At 35.2% G+C, this 23,552-nt stretch overlaps 1 protein-coding gene across 1 annotated transcript in view; it reads left to right on the top strand.

Moving 5' to 3' along the window:
- The window catches only part of rxfp1 (relaxin family peptide receptor 1), a gene marked incomplete at both ends in the record, with an annotated part of 111,026 nt that overhangs the window by 52,412 nt on the left and 35,062 nt on the right, over positions 1-23,552 (top strand). The window contains one exon of the mRNA XM_079838672.1: positions 9,335-9,418. Within this exon, the coding sequence (XP_079694798.1) occupies positions 9,335-9,418 (84 nt within the window). The remainder of the gene's footprint in view (positions 1-9,334; positions 9,419-23,552) is intronic.

The following is a 23,552-nucleotide window of genomic DNA, read 5'->3' as shown; positions in this document are numbered from 1 at the left end:
TGTCTTTATTAATGGCTGCCTCAGTGCTCCTCAATATAATCTCCAGTGTGAGCTGCTGTAACTGTGACATGAGGTTGGATGGGGAAGAAATTACCTTTCAGAGCCTTGCTGGGACACAAATAGCTGCATTTCCTGTCAATGATGGATTTACACTCATTGCAATGCTGTTCACTCATGTTGTGTGGTATAGTGTCAAAAGAGATATAATGAGATGAGAATGCTAAATCATTAATTTATGCCATTTGAATATGACCTACTTTTTGTCCTGAATATTTGAATATTTTTGTAGTTTTTTTATTTTATTTCCTGCAAATTGCTTCCTGTAAGTGCAGTAATACATTTCTTTAGGTTATTTTTATGAATGTTTGACAGGTATCCATTTTATTCCATTACAGTTTATGAAAGTCATCAGCCCCATTTTGGCATTTCAGTTTAAACTGAGATGTACTATGAACATTGTGGTATGATGTAAACAAACCAAAAATGTTTCTGTTGATGAAATATTAAAAATATAAGATATTTTATATAGGTATATACAATATAAAATGTCATCTAAAATAGAGTAATCTAAAATCGGTTGCCTGACGTTGCTCACTTTCTCAGAAAAGTTTATTTACAGCAAAGAGTGTTTGAGGTCTTTGTAGCACAGCTTAGATGTTTAATTAACATTCACATTTCACCCATGCTTAATCAATTACCTGCATGACACGAAAGGAATGCCATGGAAAATTGATGGATAATGAGCTACTCAAGCAAAGTGTTGAAGTTTCAGCATCATAGAAGTCATTTCCTTTATCCTTAAACACTAAGTCAAATTAAATGTTTATTGTTAATGACCCCAGAAGACTTTTTTTGCTTGCATTTAGCCATGTCTAATTTGATTGAAGTTAATATTCAACGGAACAGAAAGAGCACCAGTTAGAAGAGTTAGAATTACTGAGCTGAATCGTTTTCAATCTTTGTCTGACTGCTGTCAATTTTAGTAACATAAAATGTGTAGATAAATTATATATCAAAGAACACTACTTTTATTTGATAAAATCTTTTTTAAGAGAAGATCTCTATTTGTTCCTACAACCTTGTGTATATTGTTTGTGTTATGTTCTATTATCCTCTATAGATCAGAGGGCTGTTCCTTAAAACAAGATTAGAATACAAGCCAGGCTTATTTTGGTTAGTCAGACTTATATTGTCTGTGGATTCTGTTTCATAAAGCAAACTTAAAATAGTTCAAACTCAGTTACTCTGGATACATATGCTGAGAAACTAACCTGGTCAGGGGCAGGCTAACTGTCAGGCTAAGCTGAGCTCCTCTAACATGGACCAATAGGAAACGCAATGATATTACCCTTGACTCTCTCGCAGTGGCGGTTCTACATTGAATTGCACCCTGGGCAAGACCTCCTTCGGGCGAAAATTAAATGTGAAATGTGTTGAGACGTGCTGCTAAAATCCGCGCCTCATCAGCTTCTGTGTGAGCATAAAGCCCGCCTACTCTGATTTGATTGGTTTTCTCAAATATTTTGACATTGATGAGTGGTGACAGACCAATGAGGCTCAGATGAACACACACACCTCTGCTTCTGACGTGCGCTCTGCTCGGCGCCACTGCGGATTGAAGAACACACTGATAACGCAGACTGGGACGAAGCCGAAGCCTCACGCCAGTTTCATATGTTTGAAAAGTTAATCACATATTTTTTAGGGGGACTGAAGCCCCTCTAAAAGGGGCCTTGTGACACTCATGGTCGTACGTAATTGAAAAAGTGACTTTTTGAATCAGATCTCGGTACAGATACATCTATGACAAATTAAACATCTCTAGTTAACTAGCAGAGTATTAATCTCCCTCGTTTTTGTAAAATCAATGTGTTGCTTTTGCCGAGAACTCGCCATCGTCGTCAGTGACAGTGGCTCGTGCACAGATGCACGGTTCAGTCCCGTTGTTGTGGAGACTTAGCCTAGAAATCTAGACGCACCCTAGCGGCAGAATTTATTTTGCCGCAAGTGTAGTCTAGCAACTCTCGGTAGACCTGAGAGCTGGAAAAACCAAACTCTGGTCAGGCCAATCACAGCGTGTGTAGAGTCGGTGGGCGGGCTTAACATAATGACGGCACGTCACGGCAGAGTTGCGGAGGTCCTGCGTGCTACTCGTAAACAAAGCTGACGAACAGCGGTCTTTTGAATCGGCTTTGGCCGCGACTCTGGAAGACTTGGAGCTAAGCTTTTCTTTGAGAAAAGAACAAAGAACGGCACTGAAGTCATTCTTAAGAAAAGAAGATATGTTCGAAGTTTTGCCTACCGGACACAGCGAAAGTCTATCAACTAATGTTAGTTCGGCTTAACCTTCTTCTTCGCTCTGATTGGTTGTGGCGCTCATGACGCTATCCAATTGCGTGCAGAGGGAATTTGAAAGACAACCGTTTATCCCGCCCCTCGGATTGAGCCCTGTCAATGGTGTGTTCCCAGACCCAACATCTTCATGTGGGTCTGGCTTGTCAGGCTAGTGGAGACTATTTGTTCAAGTGAAAGCACAAAATAAAATGCACACAAACATGCCCTGCCCTTGACATTCAATCACTGATGAATGCATTTGGTTTTAAAGAGTAAAAAAACTTTACGAGGACAGATTCGAACCCAATCCTCTGACGTGCTTAACAAAAGTTCTATCACCCATTATTCCTCTCGCAAGCGGCTCTGTGTACATAATAATTCAATTCAATTCAATTCAAATTTATTTGTATAGCGCTTTTCACAATACATATAGTTTCAAAGCTGCTTTACAGAAAGTGCATTTCATAAATGTACATTGAAAAATGTTAGAAAGAGAATGTTAAAGCAAAATCTTAGAAAAAGTTAATCAATCATGTATTAATTTAGGCCATAACAACGCTGGCGTTGAATCGTCTCTTCACAGGCGTCGAGTCATCTCATCACAGGTGTTGGGGCATCTGAAGTCTTCATGAGAGGCTGGATACAAACTGGAGCTGACAAACTATTTACCTCGGGACTATTGTCCCGAGATAACAACAGAAAAGCAGATGAGAAATAATTAGCACAGCTGCTGTTCAGAATATTAATGCTTTTGATCCGATTTAACTGTAGTATAAAAGGTAATTATAATGTGAATGCTTGGCTAAAGAGATGCGTCTTTAATCTAGTTTTAAACTGGGACAGCGAGTCTGAACCTCGAACAATATCAGGAAGACTATTCCAGAGTTTAGGAGCTAAATGTGAAAAAGCCCTCCCTCCTTTAGTGGACTTAGATATCCTAGGAATGACCAGAAGCCTCGAGTTTAGTGATCTTAAAGAGCGCGATGGATTGTAGGGCGATAGAAGATTCGTTAAATACACTGGAGCTAAACCATTTATCCGAATGGTTAATAATCAATGTCAATGTTAATCATTGTTAATAATCAATGATCCGAATAATCAATGTCGTGACGAATTTGTTGGCTACTAAATAATTATTTTGATGCAAGGAGGATGAAACTATTGCATTAAAATTATTTCTATATATTTCATGTTTCATATTTCTATATATCGCCCGTGCCCAAAACCACTACTGTTCTCTCGCATACCTAGCCTGGATGCCAGCGGAACATTTGAGGACGGGAAGTTCGGTCTTGACTTGATCCGTTGTGGAGCAACTATGCTCGAATCAGAGCTGTTTGGACCAATCAAATTGTCAGGGCGGGCTTTATACGATGATGGACAGATGATAAACAGTAATGCAATCATCCACGTCACCAAAGAGCGCTTGGGTTGAATTTGTTTAATAAATGGAGAACTTGTTCATATATGCATTCACCTTCACAATTTCTCTCAAAAATGATGATCGTGTTGGTAAGTACTCTGTGTATCCTTAAATTATTTTTACAACACCGGCAAAGATCGTTTACACTCATCTTCTTCTTCTTTTTCTTCTTCCAGCGTGCGTGCAGTTGAGTTCTGTTGACAACTATGCTTCGCTCAACATACGTCCCTTACTCCGTTGCTCTGATTGGTTGTACGTCTATCCAATTGAGGTCTTTCCTGGTTCGGTTGAAACACACCCCATAATCACAGCCCAATTGAGCAGAATCAGACTCATATTCTGACTAGAATCTGAGTATGATGACGTCAGGCTATCGCATACCATTATTTGACTTTATTAATCAAATATAAAACCAAAAATAAATATACAGTATACAGAAAATCAACTTATATAATGCTACAATAATATACATGTGCCCAAAATGGTTATGAGAAGAACATTAGAACATTACGATCTAAAAAAAAAAATACTTTTCAAATTCTGACTTTATATCTCACAATTCTGACTTTATATCTCACAATTCTGACTTTATGTGGTTTCAATTCTGACTTTATAACACACAATTCTGACTTTATATGGTTTCAATTCTGACTTTATATCTCACAATTCTGACTTTATATGGTTTCAATTCTGACTTTATATGGTTTCAATTCTGACTTTATAACACACAATTCTGACTTTATATCTCACAATTCTGACTTTATAACACACAATTCTGACTTTATAACACACAATTCTGACTTTATATCTCACAATTCTGACTTTATATGGTTTCAATTCTGACTTTATAACTCAAAATTCTGACTTTATATGATTTCAATTCTGACTTTATAACTCAAAATTCTGACTTTATAACAAAAAATTCTGACTTTCACAATTCTGACTTTGTATCTTTCAATTCTGACTTTATATCACGCAATTCTGACAATTGTGTTTATATCTCACAATTCTGACTTTATATCACGCAATTCTGACTTTATAACACAATTCTGACAATTCTGTGTTTATAGCTCACAATTCTGACTTTATATGTTTTCAATTCTGACTTTATATGGTTTCAATTCTGACTTTATATCTTTCAATTCTGACTTTATAACACAATTCTGACAATTCTGTGTTTATAGCTCACAATTCTGACTTTATATGGTTTCAATTCTGACTGTATAACTCACAATTCTGACTTTATATCTTTCAATTCTGACTTTATAACACAATTCTGACAATTCTGACTTTATAACTCACAATTCTGACTTTATATCTCACAATTATGACTTTATATGGTTTCAATTCTGACTTTATAACACAATTCTGACTTTATATGGTTTCAATTCTGACTTTATAACACAAAATTCTGACTTTGTAACTCACAATTCTGACTTTCACAATTCTGACTTTATATCGCGCAATTCTGACAATTGTGTTTATATCTCACAATTCTGACTTTATATGGTTTCAATTCTGACTTTATAACACAATTCTGACTTAATATCATTCAATTCTGACTTTATAACACAATTCTGACAATTCTGTGTTTATATCTCACAATTCTGACTTTATATGGTTTCAATTCGGACTTTATAACACACAATTCTGACTTGATATGGTTTCAATTCTGACTTTATATAACACACAATTCTGACTTTATAGCACACAATTCTGACTTTATAACAAAATTCTGACTTTATATGGTTTCAATTCTGACTTTATAACACACAATTCTGACTTAATGTCTTTCAATTCTGACTTTCATATCTCACAATTCTGACATTATATATTTCAATTGTGACTTTATATCACGCAATTCTGGCAATTGGGTTTTTATCTCACAATTCTGACTTTATATGGTTTCAATTCTGACTTTATATCTCACAATTCTAACTTTATATGGTTTCAATTCTGACTTTATATGGTTTCAATTCTGACTTCATAACACAATTCTGACTTCATAACACAATTCTGACTTTATATGGTTTAAATTCTGACTTAATATGGTTTCAATTCTGACTTTATAACACACAATTCCGACTTTATATCTTTCAATTCTGACTTTATATCTCACAATTCTGACTTTATATGGTTTCAATTCTGACTTTATAGCACACAATTCTGACTTTATATCTCACAATTCTGACTTTATATGGTTTCAATTCTGACTTTATAACACACAATTCTGACTTTATAACACAATTCTGACTTCATAACACAATTCTGACTTTATATCTTTCAATTCTGACTTTATATCTCACAATTCCGACTTTATATGGTTTCAATTCTGACTTTATAACACACAATTCTGACTTTATAACACAATTCTGACTTTATAACACAATTCTGACTTTATATCTTTCAATTCTGACTTTATATCTCACAATTCCGACTTTATATGGTTTCAATTCTGACTTTATAGCACACAATTCTGACTTTATAACAAAATTCTGACTTTATATGGTTTCAATTCTGACTTTATAACACACAATTCTGACTTAATGTCTTTCAATTCTGACTTTCATATCTCACAATTCTGACATTATATATTTCAATTGTGACTTTATATCACGCAATTCTGGCAATTGGGTTTTTATCTCACAATTCTGACTTTATATGGTTTCAATTCTGACTTTATATCTCACAATTCTAACTTTATATGGTTTCAATTCTGACTTTATATGGTTTCAATTCTGACTTCATAACACAATTCTGACTTCATAACACAATTCTGACTTTATATGGTTTAAATTCTGACTTAATATGGTTTCAATTCTGACTTTATAACACACAATTCCGACTTTATATCTTTCAATTCTGACTTTATATCTCACAATTCTGACTTTATATGGTTTCAATTCTGACTTTATAGCACACAATTCTGACTTTATATCTCACAATTCTGACTTTATATGGTTTCAATTCTGACTTTATAACACACAATTCTGACTTTATAACACAATTCTGACTTCATAACACAATTCTGACTTTATATCTTTCAATTCTGACTTTATATCTCACAATTCCGACTTTATATGGTTTCAATTCTGACTTTATAACACACAATTCTGACTTTATAACACAATTCTGACTTTATAACACAATTCTGACTTTATATCTTTCAATTCTGACTTTATATCTCACAATTCCGACTTTATATGGTTTCAATTCTGACTTTATAGCACACAATTCTGACTTTATAACACACAATTCTGACTTTATAACACACAATTCTGACTTTATCCCACAATTCTGATTTTATATGGTTTCAATTCTGACTTTATAACTCAAAATTCTGACTTTATATGATTTCAATTCTGACTTTATAACTCAAAATTCTGACTTTATAACTAAAAATTCTGACTTTCACAATTCTGACTTTGTATCTTTCAATTCTGACTTTATATCACGCAATTCTGACAATTGTGTTTATATCTCACAATTCTGACTTTATATCTTTCAATTCTGACTTTATAACACAATTCTGACTTTATATCTTTCAATTCTGACTTTATATCTCACAATTCTGACTTTATATCTCACAATTCTGACTTTATATCTCACAATTCTGACTTTATATCTCACAATTCTGACTTTATAACACAATTCTGACTTTATATGGTTTCAATTCTGACTTTATATGGTTTCAATTCTGACTTTATAACTCACAATTCTGACTTTATATGGTTTCAATTCTGACTTTATAGGGTTTCAATTCTGACTTTATATGGTTTCAATTCTGACTTTTATATCTTTCAATTCTGACTTTATATCATGCAATTCTGACAGGGCTGTGTTTATATCTCACAATTCTTACTTTATATGGTTTCAATTCTGACTTTATAACACACAATTCTGGCTTTATATTGTTTCAATTCTGACTTTATATAACACACAATTCTGACTTTATATCTTGCAATTCTGACTTTATAACTTGCACTTAACTTGCATGTAAATTGAAATTACCTTTTAAAATGTTTTATTCTGTGGCGGAAACAAGCTTCCATACCTTTGGTCCTGTGGACCTTGAAGAATTAAAGTCCCGTTAAATCACACTGGTCACTAAGTTTATTCAATTTATCCTCTAATAATGCACTACTGTGGATATAAATGCAGTCCATCCATCCATAAATCCATCCTTCCTGTGCTGACTACTTGGGCTGAGTGGTCGATTGCTTAGTTAAATCAAACTGGTCACTAGTTTATTCAATTTATCTTCTAATAATTCACTACTGTGGATATAAATGCCGTACATCCATCCCATCCCATACATTCCAGAATGTGTTTAACTAAATGCAGAGGGAGATTGTTTTTCCCCTAACCTTAGGCAGGTCAGTATCAACCTGTTCTGACCACTTGGGATGACAGATCAATGCTCAGTGAGGCAGCTGGATTATTAATAAAATGGTCAGGCTAAGATTGTGCTCGCCGTTGAGCCATTGGACAAATTTAACGTTAAGAATCCAGCTTGAGTCTACTGTACCTTTAACATCATTATATTCTATATTACAGGTATTGTATGCATTATGCATTACTGTCTGCAGTGTATGTGTTTTAAACTAATCATTTTTTTGATTATTTGAATGTTTTTGAAATAAGTCTCTTAGACTCACCAAGTGAAAATGCTCAAAAATACAGTAAAAATAGTAATATTGTGAAATATTAGTTCAATTTAAATGCTTTCTATTTTAATATATATTTTAAAATGTAATTTATTCCTGCATTGGCACATCTGAATGTTCAGTATCATTACTCCAGTCTCCAGTGTCACATCCTTCAAAAATCATTCTATGCTGATTTGGTGATCAGGAAACATTTTTTATTATTATCAATGTTGTGCACCTTGATATTTTTTTTCAGGATTCTTTGATGAATAGAAATTTCAGAAGAACAGCATTTTTTTTTTAACAAGTCACTCTTCACTGTCACTTTTGATCAATTTAATGCATCCTTGCTGAAAATAATGATTTCTTGAAAAACTATTTAAAAACAATCTTACTGACCCCAAACTCTTGAACAATAGTGCACATGTTTGCATTTGAATAGCTTCGAATACAAATGAGATCTCCTGACAGTGACTAATGAAAGCGGATTGGGAAAGGCGGAAGGTTGTTTGAGATGTTAAGTGTGAGGCTTCGGGAGACAGGAAACGCCACGAAAGTCACACTGATTTTGCATGCCACCTGCTCAATTTCCTCCACGACTTTTGTAGTTGGCAACCAGTGTCAAGATGATTGACAGGGGTTGCTGAGTAGGTTAACGTGATTCTTTAAAAAAGAACAAACCCAAAGGTGTTATGTATTATGCATCTTCCCCTGAGAGAAGGAGTGGAGGAACATTTGTTAAACCGAAGACCCTGCAAATTGATTCTTGACCATTTTAAATTTCCATTGTGATCTTTGCTATGCCATCAATGTGTTAAGTCACTCTGTCGCACCTGTGAACACCTGTGCCACAGAAAATTGCTTTGTTGGCAATGACGAGCAGTGTGTGTTTTATTGAGTAACCCTTTACTTCTCGTTTTTCTTTTAGGAGACAATAATGGTTGGCCACATCTCTTTGATAACTATTTTGGCATCCCCAGTAATAACCTTGGGACTAAGTCAACTGCCTGCTGTGAGTATTCTCTCGTTTTTATATTTCAGAGGTTTAAGCTCTGCCACAGTTCAGAGAATTTGAATCTTGTAGAGAATATTTTGCATGTTTCTTTTAGAAATACTTATTGAATGTAAAATCTGGTTTAACACATTTGGCAGCTGTATTTTGCTCTTCCGCATGCTGAAACAACAGTGAGAGATGGGCCATTAGAATAATACACACACACACACACACACACACACACACACACACACACACACACACACACACACACACACACACACACACACACACACACACATCTTTTTCAGGCTGACATGGATATTGCCATTCACATTATTAAAATAAGCACGCTAAAAGTGTTTAAGAGAATCCCTCGGGGGCACGTGTAGCCATTTTGTTGTTAAAAAAAAAATGTGTTTTGAGACTGAAATTGTCTGAGATATCTTTTTGATTTATATACTATTTACACGACCGTTCAAAAGTTTGGGGGGTCTTTTTAAAAGAAATTATAACTTTTATTCAGCAAAAATGGTCCAAATTTATCAAAAGTGACAGTGAAGAGTTCTACATTGTTATGATTTTTTTAAGCATAACAATGGCACCAAATTAGAGTATTAGAATGATTTTTTAAGGATCATGTGATACTGAAGAATGGAGCTATTTTAAATTGTAGTAATATTTCCCAGTATTACTGTTTTATTCTATTTTTGATCAAATAAATTCATAGAGCATTTAAAAAAATCATACTGACCCCAAACTTTTAAACGGTGGTGAACAGTATATACTATCATAACTTTTTGCATTTAATGCATTTTGTTTTTATCCTAATGTAAGATGGAGAACATTGCTTTATTAGTATTCGTAAGCTGTAACTGGTTTGTTAGAGCATTATTAGACCATAGTTTGCAAGAGATGTAAAATAATATATTTTTTCTAACAAATCTAAGCACTTGAACACCAGATTTAATAAACAGTAAATTGTCTTGAAATTAAAGGGTATAATGAATACATGTGGATACATAATATTATAGCTGGGATGCTTGTATGCTCGCTGAATTGGCTCAAATTTAATGATTCAAAACAAACAATTGACAGTTGATTTTCATGCTAACTGTTAAATAAATCTTAAATTGAACACTTTTCTTATTTTTTTTAGGAGTCTATTCATGTGATGTCCCACTTTGATATTCTGTGATGTGGCTGACATGCTCTGACAAGCATCATTTTCCTGTCAGATGCTGTCAGTACAGCTGTATTTAATTCAGAACAAACAAAACCACCTGTTCATTCCCAAAATCACGTTATGAATCCCTGTTGTGTTTTTATGTGATTACAGCCTTGACAATCATCAATATGTACTCTGTTTGTAGATTTTAAGGCTTGTTGATTGGAGTCAGGCATAATGCTCTGTTGATGCCAAAACATGATTGGACAGACAGGTTAACGGCTTAGAATGGACAGCAGTGGTCTTTATATTGCAGGGACATAACTTACTTCCTCATAATTTGTTTCCCTTTTTAAAGAAAAAAGGTTAAAATTAGTTTTTTTTTTATGATTTATAAAAGGCTGTTTGATCGTTTCAAAGATTGATTACTCTGAGACTTGGGAAGGAAATGAAAGAAGATTAGGACAACTGTTCATAACTCTTGTACAGATCATCTCTTGAGGCTTTATGGTTTACGGTTGGAGGTGATAGGCAGTGTTGATCACAGATGTATGTTCAAATCTGTGTGATATTGCAGTGTCACTGCTCAAATAATATGTGTCCAGCCATTTTTTGCTGTGACTTTTAACCAGCTGATCTCAAGGTGAATATAAGCCAGTTCCTCTCAAGTTCACATGGGCACACGGGCAAAGGAACCACAGGAGGACTTCATCTCATTATGCACCCAATGGACATGGACACTTAATTTTAAGGTGTCTGTGTAACCGTGTACGGTGTAATAATAATTAACTACATGTACCTACTATAGGGTTATGATCTGGATCAGGGTGTGGTTTAGGGTTAATAACATGTAATTATGCACAAAATAAATTATAATACTAACTACATGTAACAAGGACACTGTAAAATAAAGTTTTTTGTTGTTGCTTTAAAAAGCCCTATTTGGACGATAATTGTTTCTCGCATTGAAGTCCGTAAAAACAAATTTGCATGTCACCTCAGTGATAAAACTTGTGCATTCGCATGGCGATTTATTCACGGTGGAGGAGCAAGTTTTGTGATCCGGCGCAACTGAGAACCTGCTCACGTGGTCAATAATATGATTGTATGCTGAAAATAAAATGTCATATGCTTGCTTGGTATAATAAGAATACATGCATATTTAATTTAATAATAGGAAAATTATATCCTAATTATCATTTAATTATTTTAAGTCTATAGGAAGATACATAGATGCACATTATAGTTAAAATGGTTTTCTGTCTTGTCATTTTATTCCACATGGAAATGAGCGGAAATAAGTTAATACAGCCTCTTATTTACATGAGGTAAACATAATGCTGCTTGGTTATTTTAACATATATAATTGCTGCCGTTATAACGGCCCATTTCAAATGTTTACATGTTTTTCTTCTTTTTATTTTTTGAGCGGTGATGAAATATATTGCTCTTGTAAATACTTGCCAGCATTTCAGTAATAAAAGTCTAGATCTTTAAAATGCATCCAAATTACAGCGAAGCGCGACCATATGGTGCTCTGCAGTGGTCAAAAAGGATATAAACAGTGAATTTTGAAGTGTTATATTTTTGAAAACTCAGAGATGTGGATTCTGACAGCAATACAATTACCACACGACCTTGGTGTTTGTCAAAAACAGGAGGTAACTCGGCTGGGGATTTTTATGCGGATGGTGGGAGAAAAACACTGACATTCTGGATTCAGACGGCAATAAAATCACTGACTAGCCCCTGTCAATGATGAAAATACCTTATGACCCCACAGGAAAAAATTACCGTCCGAATAGGGCTAAAGTGCTTAACGTTCTTTAAAATAAATTTTATTTTACTATTTAATACAATGACAATTATACATGACTTAAATATACAGATAATTTTTGACTGCCAGTCTCTATATAAATAAATGAGAATCTAAATTGAATTATGTTTTCATATGAGTTTACATTATGCAATGTAAAAATGTTTTGTAATATAATCAATGGAAGTTATTCTAAAGTTTAAGCATTTCTGGTTTCATCAGGAACTTATATGGAAGCCCATTTCTACCACATAAGAAAAAAAAAATCATCCCTGAGTAAATTATAATTATGACATAAAAGTCAAAATGATCAATTAAAGTCATAATTATAAGCTTTATGACTTAGTACGTCATAACTTAGACTTTAAAGAGATTATGATGTGAAATAGTTATATATGATGAGATAAATATAGGGCCACACTTTAGATTGGGGTACACATATTCACTATTAACTATGAGTTTTCCCTTAATTACTGTTACTCCTAATTACTGCTAAGACAGTTGTTGGTTATTTTAAGGTATGGGGTAGGATCAAAATGTCAGTTCACCCCAAAATAAAAAATGACCCCATGATTTACTCACCCTCAAGCCATTCTAGGTGTACATGATCTCCTTTCAGACTAACAAAATCAGAGTTATATTAAAAAATATCCTGGTTCTTCCAAACTTTATAATGGTAGTGAATGGCGGGCCTGATTTTGAATTCCAAAAAAGGGCATCCATCCATTATAAAAGTTATCCATACGGCTCCAGGGGGTTAATAAAGGCCTTGTGAAGCGAAGCGATGTGTTTAAGTAAGAAAAATATCCATATTAAAACTTTATAAACTAAAATAACTAGCTTCCGACCGACATCTATACACATCGATTATCGACGAAATAGTAAACCCTGACATGATGTACTACGTATTGGCGAAAGCGCAGAGGATAGAGCAAAACAAAACACCAGTCATGAATTAGAAGTCTAAAACGAGAATTTTTAAAGAGAAATGTTGGATGAGCTTGAGTTTCCCAGCCCTATTTGTTTGAACCGCAAGAGGTGTCAAAGCTTACACTACTCCAACATCTGACGTCATACATCGCATCAGGGGTTACTCTTGTGGCGCAAGGCTCAAGTCTTGTCTGTCTAGGCTGACAAGGCTGTCTGCCGGAAGCTAGTTATCGCTTTGCTTCAGATGGCCTTTATTAACACCCTGAAGCCGTATGGATTACTTTTATGTTGGATGGATGTGCTTTTTTAGACTTCAAAATCAGGTCCACCGTTCAAGAGCCTGGATATTTTTTTATATAACTCAGATTGTGTTCGTCTGAAAGAATATAGTCATATACACCTAGGATGGCTTGAGTGTGAGTAAATTATGGGGTTTATAAATGTAAATTTTTGGGTGAATTAAAAAAAAAAATTGGTTTCTATAATATGGTCATGCAGAATAAGGCATTAATATGTGCTTTAAAAGTACTAATAAACAGCCAATATGAAAGTAATATTCATGCTAACAGCTAGGGCTGGACCAGAATATTCAAATATTTGTTCGATGGGTTGGTATTCGATTTTCAAATTTGTGATTCGAATATTTTTTTTTTTTTTCCGCGAACACCTGGCATCCCGCTCAAAACGGCTCTCATTCGCGCTTGCATATGTTTACACTATAAAACCACTATAAAATACAACACTTTTTTTCAATTATCTTATAGCCAAGCCATTTTTAATAGCCTCGTTATACTTAATAAATATATTTGCTTCTTCTTAGGTGTTCCCTGCAGCAGAGCGCAGAACTGCACAAGCATATATGGCAGAAGCCATGTCTGAGCTTGCATTTTGGGTTAAACTGCGTTCGTTTAACATTGTGGAAAATAGAATAATAGAATCAAAATGTATTATCCTTTTTACACATTAGGGATGTGACGCAAACAAAATAAATAAAGTGAAGTGACGTGTTTTTATTGTATTTATTTTTTTATTTTAGTGCCATATAGAACCTTTTTTTTTTAGTAAACATTCCTCCCTATTACACATCGTTGCAGCCATTAAAATAGTTCAGTTTTGTTTTTAAAAATCTTTAAAGCATTTTTTTGTTTGTTAAATTAAAGTTTTTTGTTTTTTAAAGTAACGATCAAGCGGACAGTGAGTTAACAACACGTTTGATCCATTTATCCTCATAAATCAACATGTTGACATGTCTTGCTTATAATAAAATCCATAGATATAAAACACTTCAAGCATCACAATGTTGGTTTAAACGTTTAGCCTATACTATCACTTTTTTGAACCACTTTAAGTGCCATATAGAACCAGTTTTTTTTTTTTTTTTTTTTTTTTTGAGTAAACGTGTTCAAAAATAAATAAATAAAAAACAGGCCGGTTGTCTTAACTTACACCTCTCCGCAAAATTAATATAAATCCAATCTTCAATTCTTGCGCTAGCCTATGCACATTTAAAGGAGTTCACGTCAATGAAAGCAACAGATATGAGCTGCATTATAGGCTATTCATCAGCTCATTTCAAGATCAAAGACCGCAATATCAGAACAAGTGACCTAAGCACTGTAAGAGCATTTAGTCTCATTGGTTTTAATGAAGATGATTGTGTTTTTGAGCCTCTAAGACGTTCGGCAGTTTGCGTGTTGGCTTGCTTTACTCATTTGCGGCGATACTCTAAACACTGTGCGAGCCGTCTTGACAGTCGTGGTGTCATGGTCTCATGTTGTTTCCACCAGCGCAGCAAACCTCATTGTTTCTTTTAATTAATGAATGTCTAAAATATAAAATAAAGGAAAAGCCTGCGTTTGAGGTATGACGTTACATTTGTCCCGAAGCCCGGCTGCAGGGGCAGAAATGTAGCGCTCTAGTTAGTCTATTCTATAACTGAACAGAATTATTTTTACTAGCTACTATAATATATAAAAACTGGGACGTAACAGACCTGTGTGTTTTGTATCACTAGTTAATTGCCCGTTCACGGAGCAAGCCCTGCCCCAGTGAGGCACGCCGCTTCTCCAGATTCCAGCCTTTATTAGAGAGAAGGATATGTTCAGCTCCTTCCCTCCGAAGCTTCGAATATTCGATGTTGATTACTACAGAAGCTTCGAAGCTCAAAAAATGGTATTCGGACCAGCCCTACTAACAACTAAGCAAAATTAATAGGGAATACATCTACTAGTGATGTTCGGTTCTTGAACGAATCGTTCTTTTGAGCCGGTTCTCAGCAGGTTGAGCTGGTTCATTAATCGAACTGAATTGAACTTCAGTTCCGGGTTGAAGACGCACGCCCGACTAAAAAAGAACCGAAAGAGCCGGTTCAAACAGCTGTCGAAGTTTGCCAAGGATTCTGAGTGAGTTGACGACGCAAGTCTGTGGCACGTACTGGAAATATGCTTATTATGAATACTGTTATTAGATAACATTTCATTAAAACCTGCAAAACCCTTTCTGTCGAGCGATTTAAATACATTTATTGTTCATGCAGATTATATTTTAAGTTGTTAAGCGAAATGTTTATGTTTATAAGACATATGGTTTATTCTTTCTATATAGGCTACTTTAGACATGTAATATATCCGCGTTTATGCATGTCTGTAATGTGTGCTGTATGTGCAAAACTTTTAGGACTCTTATCCAAGATGTGGGCTACTCGGTCGTATCTGACAGGATCTGCGAATGAAACTAACCACAAACACCATTAACTTAAGTAAACTGGTTTTTGACTTATTAAATAGGCCTTTATTTTATTAAAACATGAAAAAACTATTTTTACTATGGTTTTGCGCGTGCAGATTATAATTAAAATCAAGGCATTTATAAGGACAATAAACAAGGACTTAAAGTGTGGTTTACTCGTTCTATAGTTTACTTACATAAAGAACACAAACACCATTAACTTAAGTGAATGAAAGGCAATAATCAGCAAAATGCACTCACGCATAACGTTATTTGATTTATTCAATATGCATGACACAGATTACTTGTTTGAATGTTTTTGATTGAATGTTTCCTTTATATAACATGACACTGAGAAATGCATAAAAACTTGCATAAAAGAAATGTCAGGAACCTATGAATCGGCTTTTTAAACCTGCTCATTGAGCCGAACTGTCCAAAAAGAACCAGTTCGGGGAAATGAATCGGACTTTGCATCACTAATTTCTACCTAATCTACAGTGTTACCAAATTTGACTTTTATCTCATAATTTTGACTTTTTATCTCATAATAATGACTTGGTATTGTCACGGGTGGTTGCAGGAAGGCAGACGAAGATGAGGATGAAGTTCCAATACGATATTTAATAAAGGTACATAAAATGATAACCAGACAGGTAGGGCAACACACACTAAATGTAACATAGACTGAACAGAGAATGAATGTGAGGGACTAATTTATATAGCAAACACAAATGAGGATGATTAATAGAATACAGCTGACACAAATTTACTAATAATGAGGAGCGGGAAAACTGAACAAATGAGCACATGATGAGAATGAAGATAAACTAAAAGTCCATGATAAAGAAACTAACATAATGGTGACAAGTATGTGGTAATTTTAAGTTATCTCATGATTATGACTTAGTGTATCATAAATGTGACTTTTTATGTCATAATTATGATTTTCCAAACTGTGGCAGTTCAGAAATAATTTTGAATCACTAATATTGTCCTCCAAGGAACTTAGGTCGTTTACATAGCAAAACAGCTTAAGCCGTTTCAGTAATAGCAGATGTGATGGAAAAATTCCCTACATGCACCCTAGCACTTGGACCAGTGTTAATTAATGAACTACAAGCGGAACCAAGCATTAAAATGGCCTTAATAAAGTCTAGCTCATGTTGGCAGTGATGACCCTGCTGTATTCATAAGCTCATTACCAGCAAATTTAGCACTGACAATACAAGTTGATTGTCTGAAGACAGTGCCAGCTTTATTATTGCACCATCTCTTCACCCCTTTTTCTCCCCAAATTAGTCACTGTGGGCCACCCTGCTGTCTGTAGGAATTTGATTTATTTTTCTTACTGTTGCCTCCCTGCTTCTTTTGCTCTGTTTTTGTGCTTTCACTTCCTTATCCAATGTTCAACATAGATAAGACTCTATTGGAACAATGTGTTGGGCCACAGATGGCCTGTCGAGGCATTTGCATTGCCTGGATTTGAGGCTGACTGTTTGCTCTGTTTAACTGCGATAAAGACTTTGTGTATCTCTTGTGGCTTAATTCTGTCTGGCTGACTGTATTGAGCTGTCCAACTGCGGACACTATAATTTTTTTGTGTTGATTACAAAATGTTTGTTGTTAGTCTTCACATAAAACAGACTTTTATGTCCTTTATTTAAAATTGTCTGCACCACCATCATAGTTAGGCTATATTTAGTCTCATCGGATAAAAACATTATTCACTTAAATTGAGCATTTTTTTTTAAATGTATGTGCATCTTGGCATTTCCATCCAGTGTTTTTTGTGATATCCCAAAATTCACATAAAAATAGGTGGATGACAATATAGCTAATGACTAGAGTTGTGCCGATGGACGATATCATCGTCCATCGTGATGGCTGACCGACTCCCCATTGCGAGTCTGCTGTGAGTGCGACACACACTATTCCTCTTCTATAGTATTAGTTAATCTAAAAACTTAGCAGGGATTGCTCTCTGAATTAAATTGAGAATGTAACTAATGCATATACAGTGAGGAAAATAAGTATTTGAACACCCTGCTATTTTGCAAGTTCTCCCACTTAGAAATCATGGAGAGGTCTGAAATTGTCGTCGTAGGTGCATGTCCAATGTGAGAGACATCATCTAAAAAAAAAAATCCAGAAATCACAATGTATGATTTTTTTACTATTTATTTGTATGATACAGCTGCAAATAAGTATTTGAACACCTGTCAATCCGGTAGAATTCTGACCCTCAAAGACCTGTTAGTCTGCCTTTAAAATGTCCACCTCCACTCCATTTATTATCCTAAATTAGATGCACTTGTTTGAGGTCGTTAGCTGCATAAAGACACCTGTCCACCCCATACAATCAGTAAGAATCCAACTACTAACATGGCCAAGACCAAAGAGCTGTCCAAAGACACTAGAGACAAAATTGTACACCTCCACAAGGCTGGAAAGGGCTACGGGGAAATTGCCAAGCAGCTTGGTGAAAAAAGGTCCACTGTTGGAGCAATCATTAGAAAATGGAAGAAGCTAAACATGACTGTCAATCTCCCTTGGACTGGGGCTCCATGCAAGATCTCACCTCGTGGGGTCTCAATGATCCTAAGAAAGGTGAGAAATCAGCCCAGAACTACACGGGAGGAGCTGGTCAATGACCTGAAAAGAGCTGGGACCACCGTTTCCAAGGTTACTGTTGGTAATACACTAAGACGTCATGGTTTGAAATCATGCATGGCACGGAAGGTTCCCCTGCTAAAACCAGCACATGTCCAGGCCCGTCTTTAGTTTGCCAATGACCATTTGGATTATCCAGACGAGTCATGGGAGAAAGTCATGTGGTCAGATGAGACCAAAATAAAACTTTTTGGTCATAATTCCACTAAACGTGTTTGGAGGAAGAAGAATGATGAGTACCATCCCAAGAACACCATCCCTACTGTGAAGCATGGGGGTGGTAGCATCATGCTTTGGGGGTGTTTTTCTGCACATGGGACAGGGCGACTGCACTGTATTAAGGAGAGGATGACCGGGGCCATGTATTGCGAGATTTTGGGGAACAACCTCCTTCCCTCAGTTAGAGCATTGAAGATGGGTCGAGGCTGGGTCTTCCAACATGACAATGACCCGAAGCACACAGCCAGGATAACCAAGGAGTGGCTCTGTAAGAAGCATATCAAGGTTCTGGCGTGGCCTAGCCAGTCTCCAGACCTAAACCCAATAGAGAATCTTTGGAGGGAGCTCAAACACCGTGTTTCTCAGTGACAGGCCAGAAACCTGACTGATCTAGAGAAGATCTGTGTGGAGGAGTGGGCCAAAATCCCTCCTGCAGTGTGTGCAAACCTGGTGAAAAACTACAGGAAAAGTTTGACCTCTGTAATTGCAAACAAAGGCTACTGTACCAAATATTAACATTGATTTTCTCAGGTGTTCAAATACTTATTTGCAGCTTTATCATACAAATAAATAGTTAAAAAATCATACATTGTGATTTCTGGATTATTTTTTTTAGATTATGTCTCTTACAGTGGACATGCACCTACGATGACAATTTCAGACCCCTCCATGAGCTCTAAGTGGGAGAACTTGCAAAATAGCAGGGTGTTCAAATACTTATTTTCCTCACTGTATAGCCAACATTTTGAAATAATTTGAGGCTGAAACATCCACAAGCATGTTATTTTAGCACTTTCGTCAGTGAAACAACACTACAGCCTATAAAACATTTAAACGATTTTAAATAATGGTAACCTAAAGAATATAAGAAAATTAAATATTAGTTAGAAAAATATTTGATACTATTTCCCCGCAAAGATGCGTCATATACCGCACTGCGCTTTGAGAGGAACGTGGAACAAAAGCTGGATAGACACCTTTTCGAATAGCTTCGTCTTCATGTTTTCTCCTGATGTTGCAAAGCAACACTTGTTGTAAAAGGTCTGAAGAACGAATTTTATCTTCCACATGGTCAAGACATTTAGGCAATGTTTGATTATTCACTGCCAGAGAAAACAAAACTAAAATCTCCGGTGTGTGTGTGTGAAATGCGCTATTCAAATAAACCAAACTTGACGCGCCTTACTAAGTTTAATAACAAGAACAAACTGTGTTAAATAAAATTTGAAGTAAAAAGGTAATCGCCCTACAGTGGTTTTTATACTTTACCACAGTAAAGGATGCAGGGCCGTGCAGAGAGTTCTTCAGGGGCAGGGGCTCAAATGTAAAAAAGGGGCTATATATATATATATATATATATATATATATATATATATATATATATATATATATATATATATATATATATATATATATATATATATATATATATATATATATATATATATATATATATATATATATATATATATATATATTAAAAAGAACATAATGTAATATTTCACAATATTAGGCTACTGTTTTTTCTGTATTTTTGATTAAATAAATGCAGGCTTGATGAGCATAAGGATATATATATATTATTCATCAGCAAATAATTTCATATATATATATCCTTATGCTCATCAAGCCTGCATTTATTTAATCAAAAATACAGAAAAAACAGTAGCCTAATATTGTGAAATATTATTACATTATGTTCTTTTTAACTTTGTATTAATCCAACAATCTTGAAAAGAGTATCACAGTTTCCATCATTGACATTAAATCCTCATATTAGAATGATTTCTGAATGATCATGTGACACTATGCTGAAAATCCAGCTGTGATCACAGGAATAAATTATATTTTAAATTATTTTAAAATAGAAAACCATTATTTTAATATATTTCACAATATTGCTGTTTTTTATCAAATAAATGCAGGCTTGAAGAACATAAGAGACTTCTTTCATAATGCTGCATAATATTCAAAAATAGTAATGTAATAAAGTCATTTCACGTAACCCTTTCGCCAGCCTACACTTCACATAATAGGCCTGTAACGTTAGGTGCCGGTGGCACTTGGGTTTAGTTTCATGAAATCGTAAACGGTGTATCAATATACATAAATACAAGTGAATTTAACACTACTTACCATTAATGCGACTTTTGTTGCTGCTGCATGGTTTTGGGCAGTGATTTGTTTGTTGTCAGTTAAAATCCATTTTGTCAGTGATGCAATTAATAAAATGAGACAAACAGCAGGAAATCGCTCCACGTTCCGTCTGTCCATGTCATTTTCAACCGATTTATGAATAAGAACAGAAAATTACCGCTTCACATCACATCGCCCAATGGAATTTGAACTTGCTTTGCCAGATCACGATTGGTTGGTGTATTATACACTAACAAACGGGCATTGGTGAATTGTGTAATACTTTAAAGAGCACCTATCATGGCATTTAAAATGTTCCAAATATTGTTTTAGAAGTCCCCAACAACAGTTTTGCATGCATGCAATGACAAAAAAGACTTTAGTTTTCTTATAATATGCATTTATTTTTACCTGTTTTGACAGCGATTCTCAAATGATTCCTTTAGTGATTCACTTTTCAAAACCCCGCCTTTACGTGACGCTAATCTGATTGGTCCGATGACCCAGTCAGTTGTGATTGGTTTAGTCTGTGCAGATATTTTCGGAAACGGAATGCCCATCAAAGTCTTATAGTGACAGTAATTTGTTAATATGTGTCAGGAGTTATGAATATGAAAACCGCGTCGGTACTGTTTGATTGTAATATGAGCCTCAGCTGATCTCATTCATAAAAAAACTCCTCTATTCTCCTCACGAAGACTCGCGACAAATCAACATCCCTCAGGGCTTTTAGTTCAAAAGTGTGCAGATGAGGAGAAATATTGATAGATTCTCATATGTCTGTGTCAAATTTCTAAACAGAGGAGTATTTTTTATTCAATACTTCCTCAAAATGGGCAGTTATAGCCTAATCATGAGCGATTGAGTCTCTTATGTGTTGTTTTCAATTCATACTGGCAGCCGGAGGGCGCTCTGTGCACATGTAGTCCATGTATGGTACAGACAGACGAAGAAGAACCATGTGCCATAATAGAAGTCCATAATAAAAGCTTCCTGAGATCGCGAAACATACATTTGACGACTAATAAACACACAATCGCGACGATGTATGGTTTGTCTTCAAGCCACTTAGTCTTCAAATGCTCATCCTTGGGCAGATGAAAGAAGTTTGCTTTTGAGTGGCACTTCAGAACACAGGGTCTCGTCGCCATGATGTTTTCTAGTTTTCACTGGCGTCTTGGAGCGCAATAAGTGGGCGTATCGTATTCAAATAACTTGACAAGTTGACGTCATCTAGTCAGAGAAAAAGCTTCGGTCTTCTAACGATTCTTAAAAATTACTCCGAGTCGACTCTTACTTTTGAAAGAAAATAACTATATATACGGTGCACTGTCATATTTCATGCTATCACAGGATGTTTTTGTTCACTTAGATCTATGTTACACACTACATGAAAGGTAAATTTCAAAATTCCATGATAGGTGCTCTTTAAAATATATAATATATAGATGTGTAATTAAATCAACACATTAGCTCTGATTATGGATGAAAAAAAAAATATTGGTTTACTTTTTTCTCGCCAGGCCACACACTCTCTGAAAGGACCATATTTAGCTCGAGAGCCGTTTCCGAACAGTGGAAAATCAGCTGTCAATCAAAACGCACACAACCCATAGCAACGCGTTATGGCAACGCCTCAACAGAAATTGTCCGACTTTTGAGCCGTTCGTTACTATTGTATACATTGTCATGTTATAATAATCACATTTATTTAGTTTTATTTACCACGATATTATCATTGATATTTGTCTGAGAGGGGCACTTTTGATTCATTTTGAAAAAGGGCAGGGGCTCGAGCACCCAAAGCCCCCCCCTCTGCACGTGCCTGAAAGGATGTGAATAGCTATAATAGACTTAATTATAAGCAAACGAAAGGAAGAAACGTTTATAATCCCCTGGGAAAATGGGTGCAACGTGAGTGAAGATTTGGGAAAAGAAACGAGAAGTCCATGTCCATTTGGATAAAATGGACTAGGCCTATTGTTAAAATTCACGGAAAATCGAGTGACCAGATCTCAAAACAGAATGAAAAAGTGCTATCTGACCATTATTTCCTTTCTAGGCTAAACAGGCTTTGTGCTTCACTCCTGTGGTAATATTCACGTGAAACAGCATTCACATACAAAACACTGGGTTAGTAAAATAATGAAATGATTTATTTTAAGTAGAAAAAAGTATTTATATAAAGTGATATATTAAAATAAAAAGAGCTCAACTCTTAAGTGGAAGGAAGCTATTTTTCCCCCTCACGTGCAACCTAGCGGATGAGTCATTATTTGTGTTAGTAAAGATAACGAAACGATAGTTTTAAGTAGAAAATAGTATTTATGTAAAGGGATATAGTAAATTACTATTTAAATTAGACCGACGATATCATCGACCATCACAATGTTTTACTGTAAACATTGTCAACTTCCAATTTAGGGGACATCGGCCAACCCTACTAATGACTGAATGTGACAGGAATACAGTACACTCACACA

This window comes from Gobio gobio (assembly GCF_949357685.1).
Source record: "Gobio gobio genome assembly, chromosome: 16".
NCBI classification, from domain to species: domain Eukaryota; kingdom Metazoa; phylum Chordata; class Actinopteri; order Cypriniformes; family Gobionidae; genus Gobio; species Gobio gobio.
This window is presented reverse-complemented; position numbering and strand designations above follow the sequence as displayed.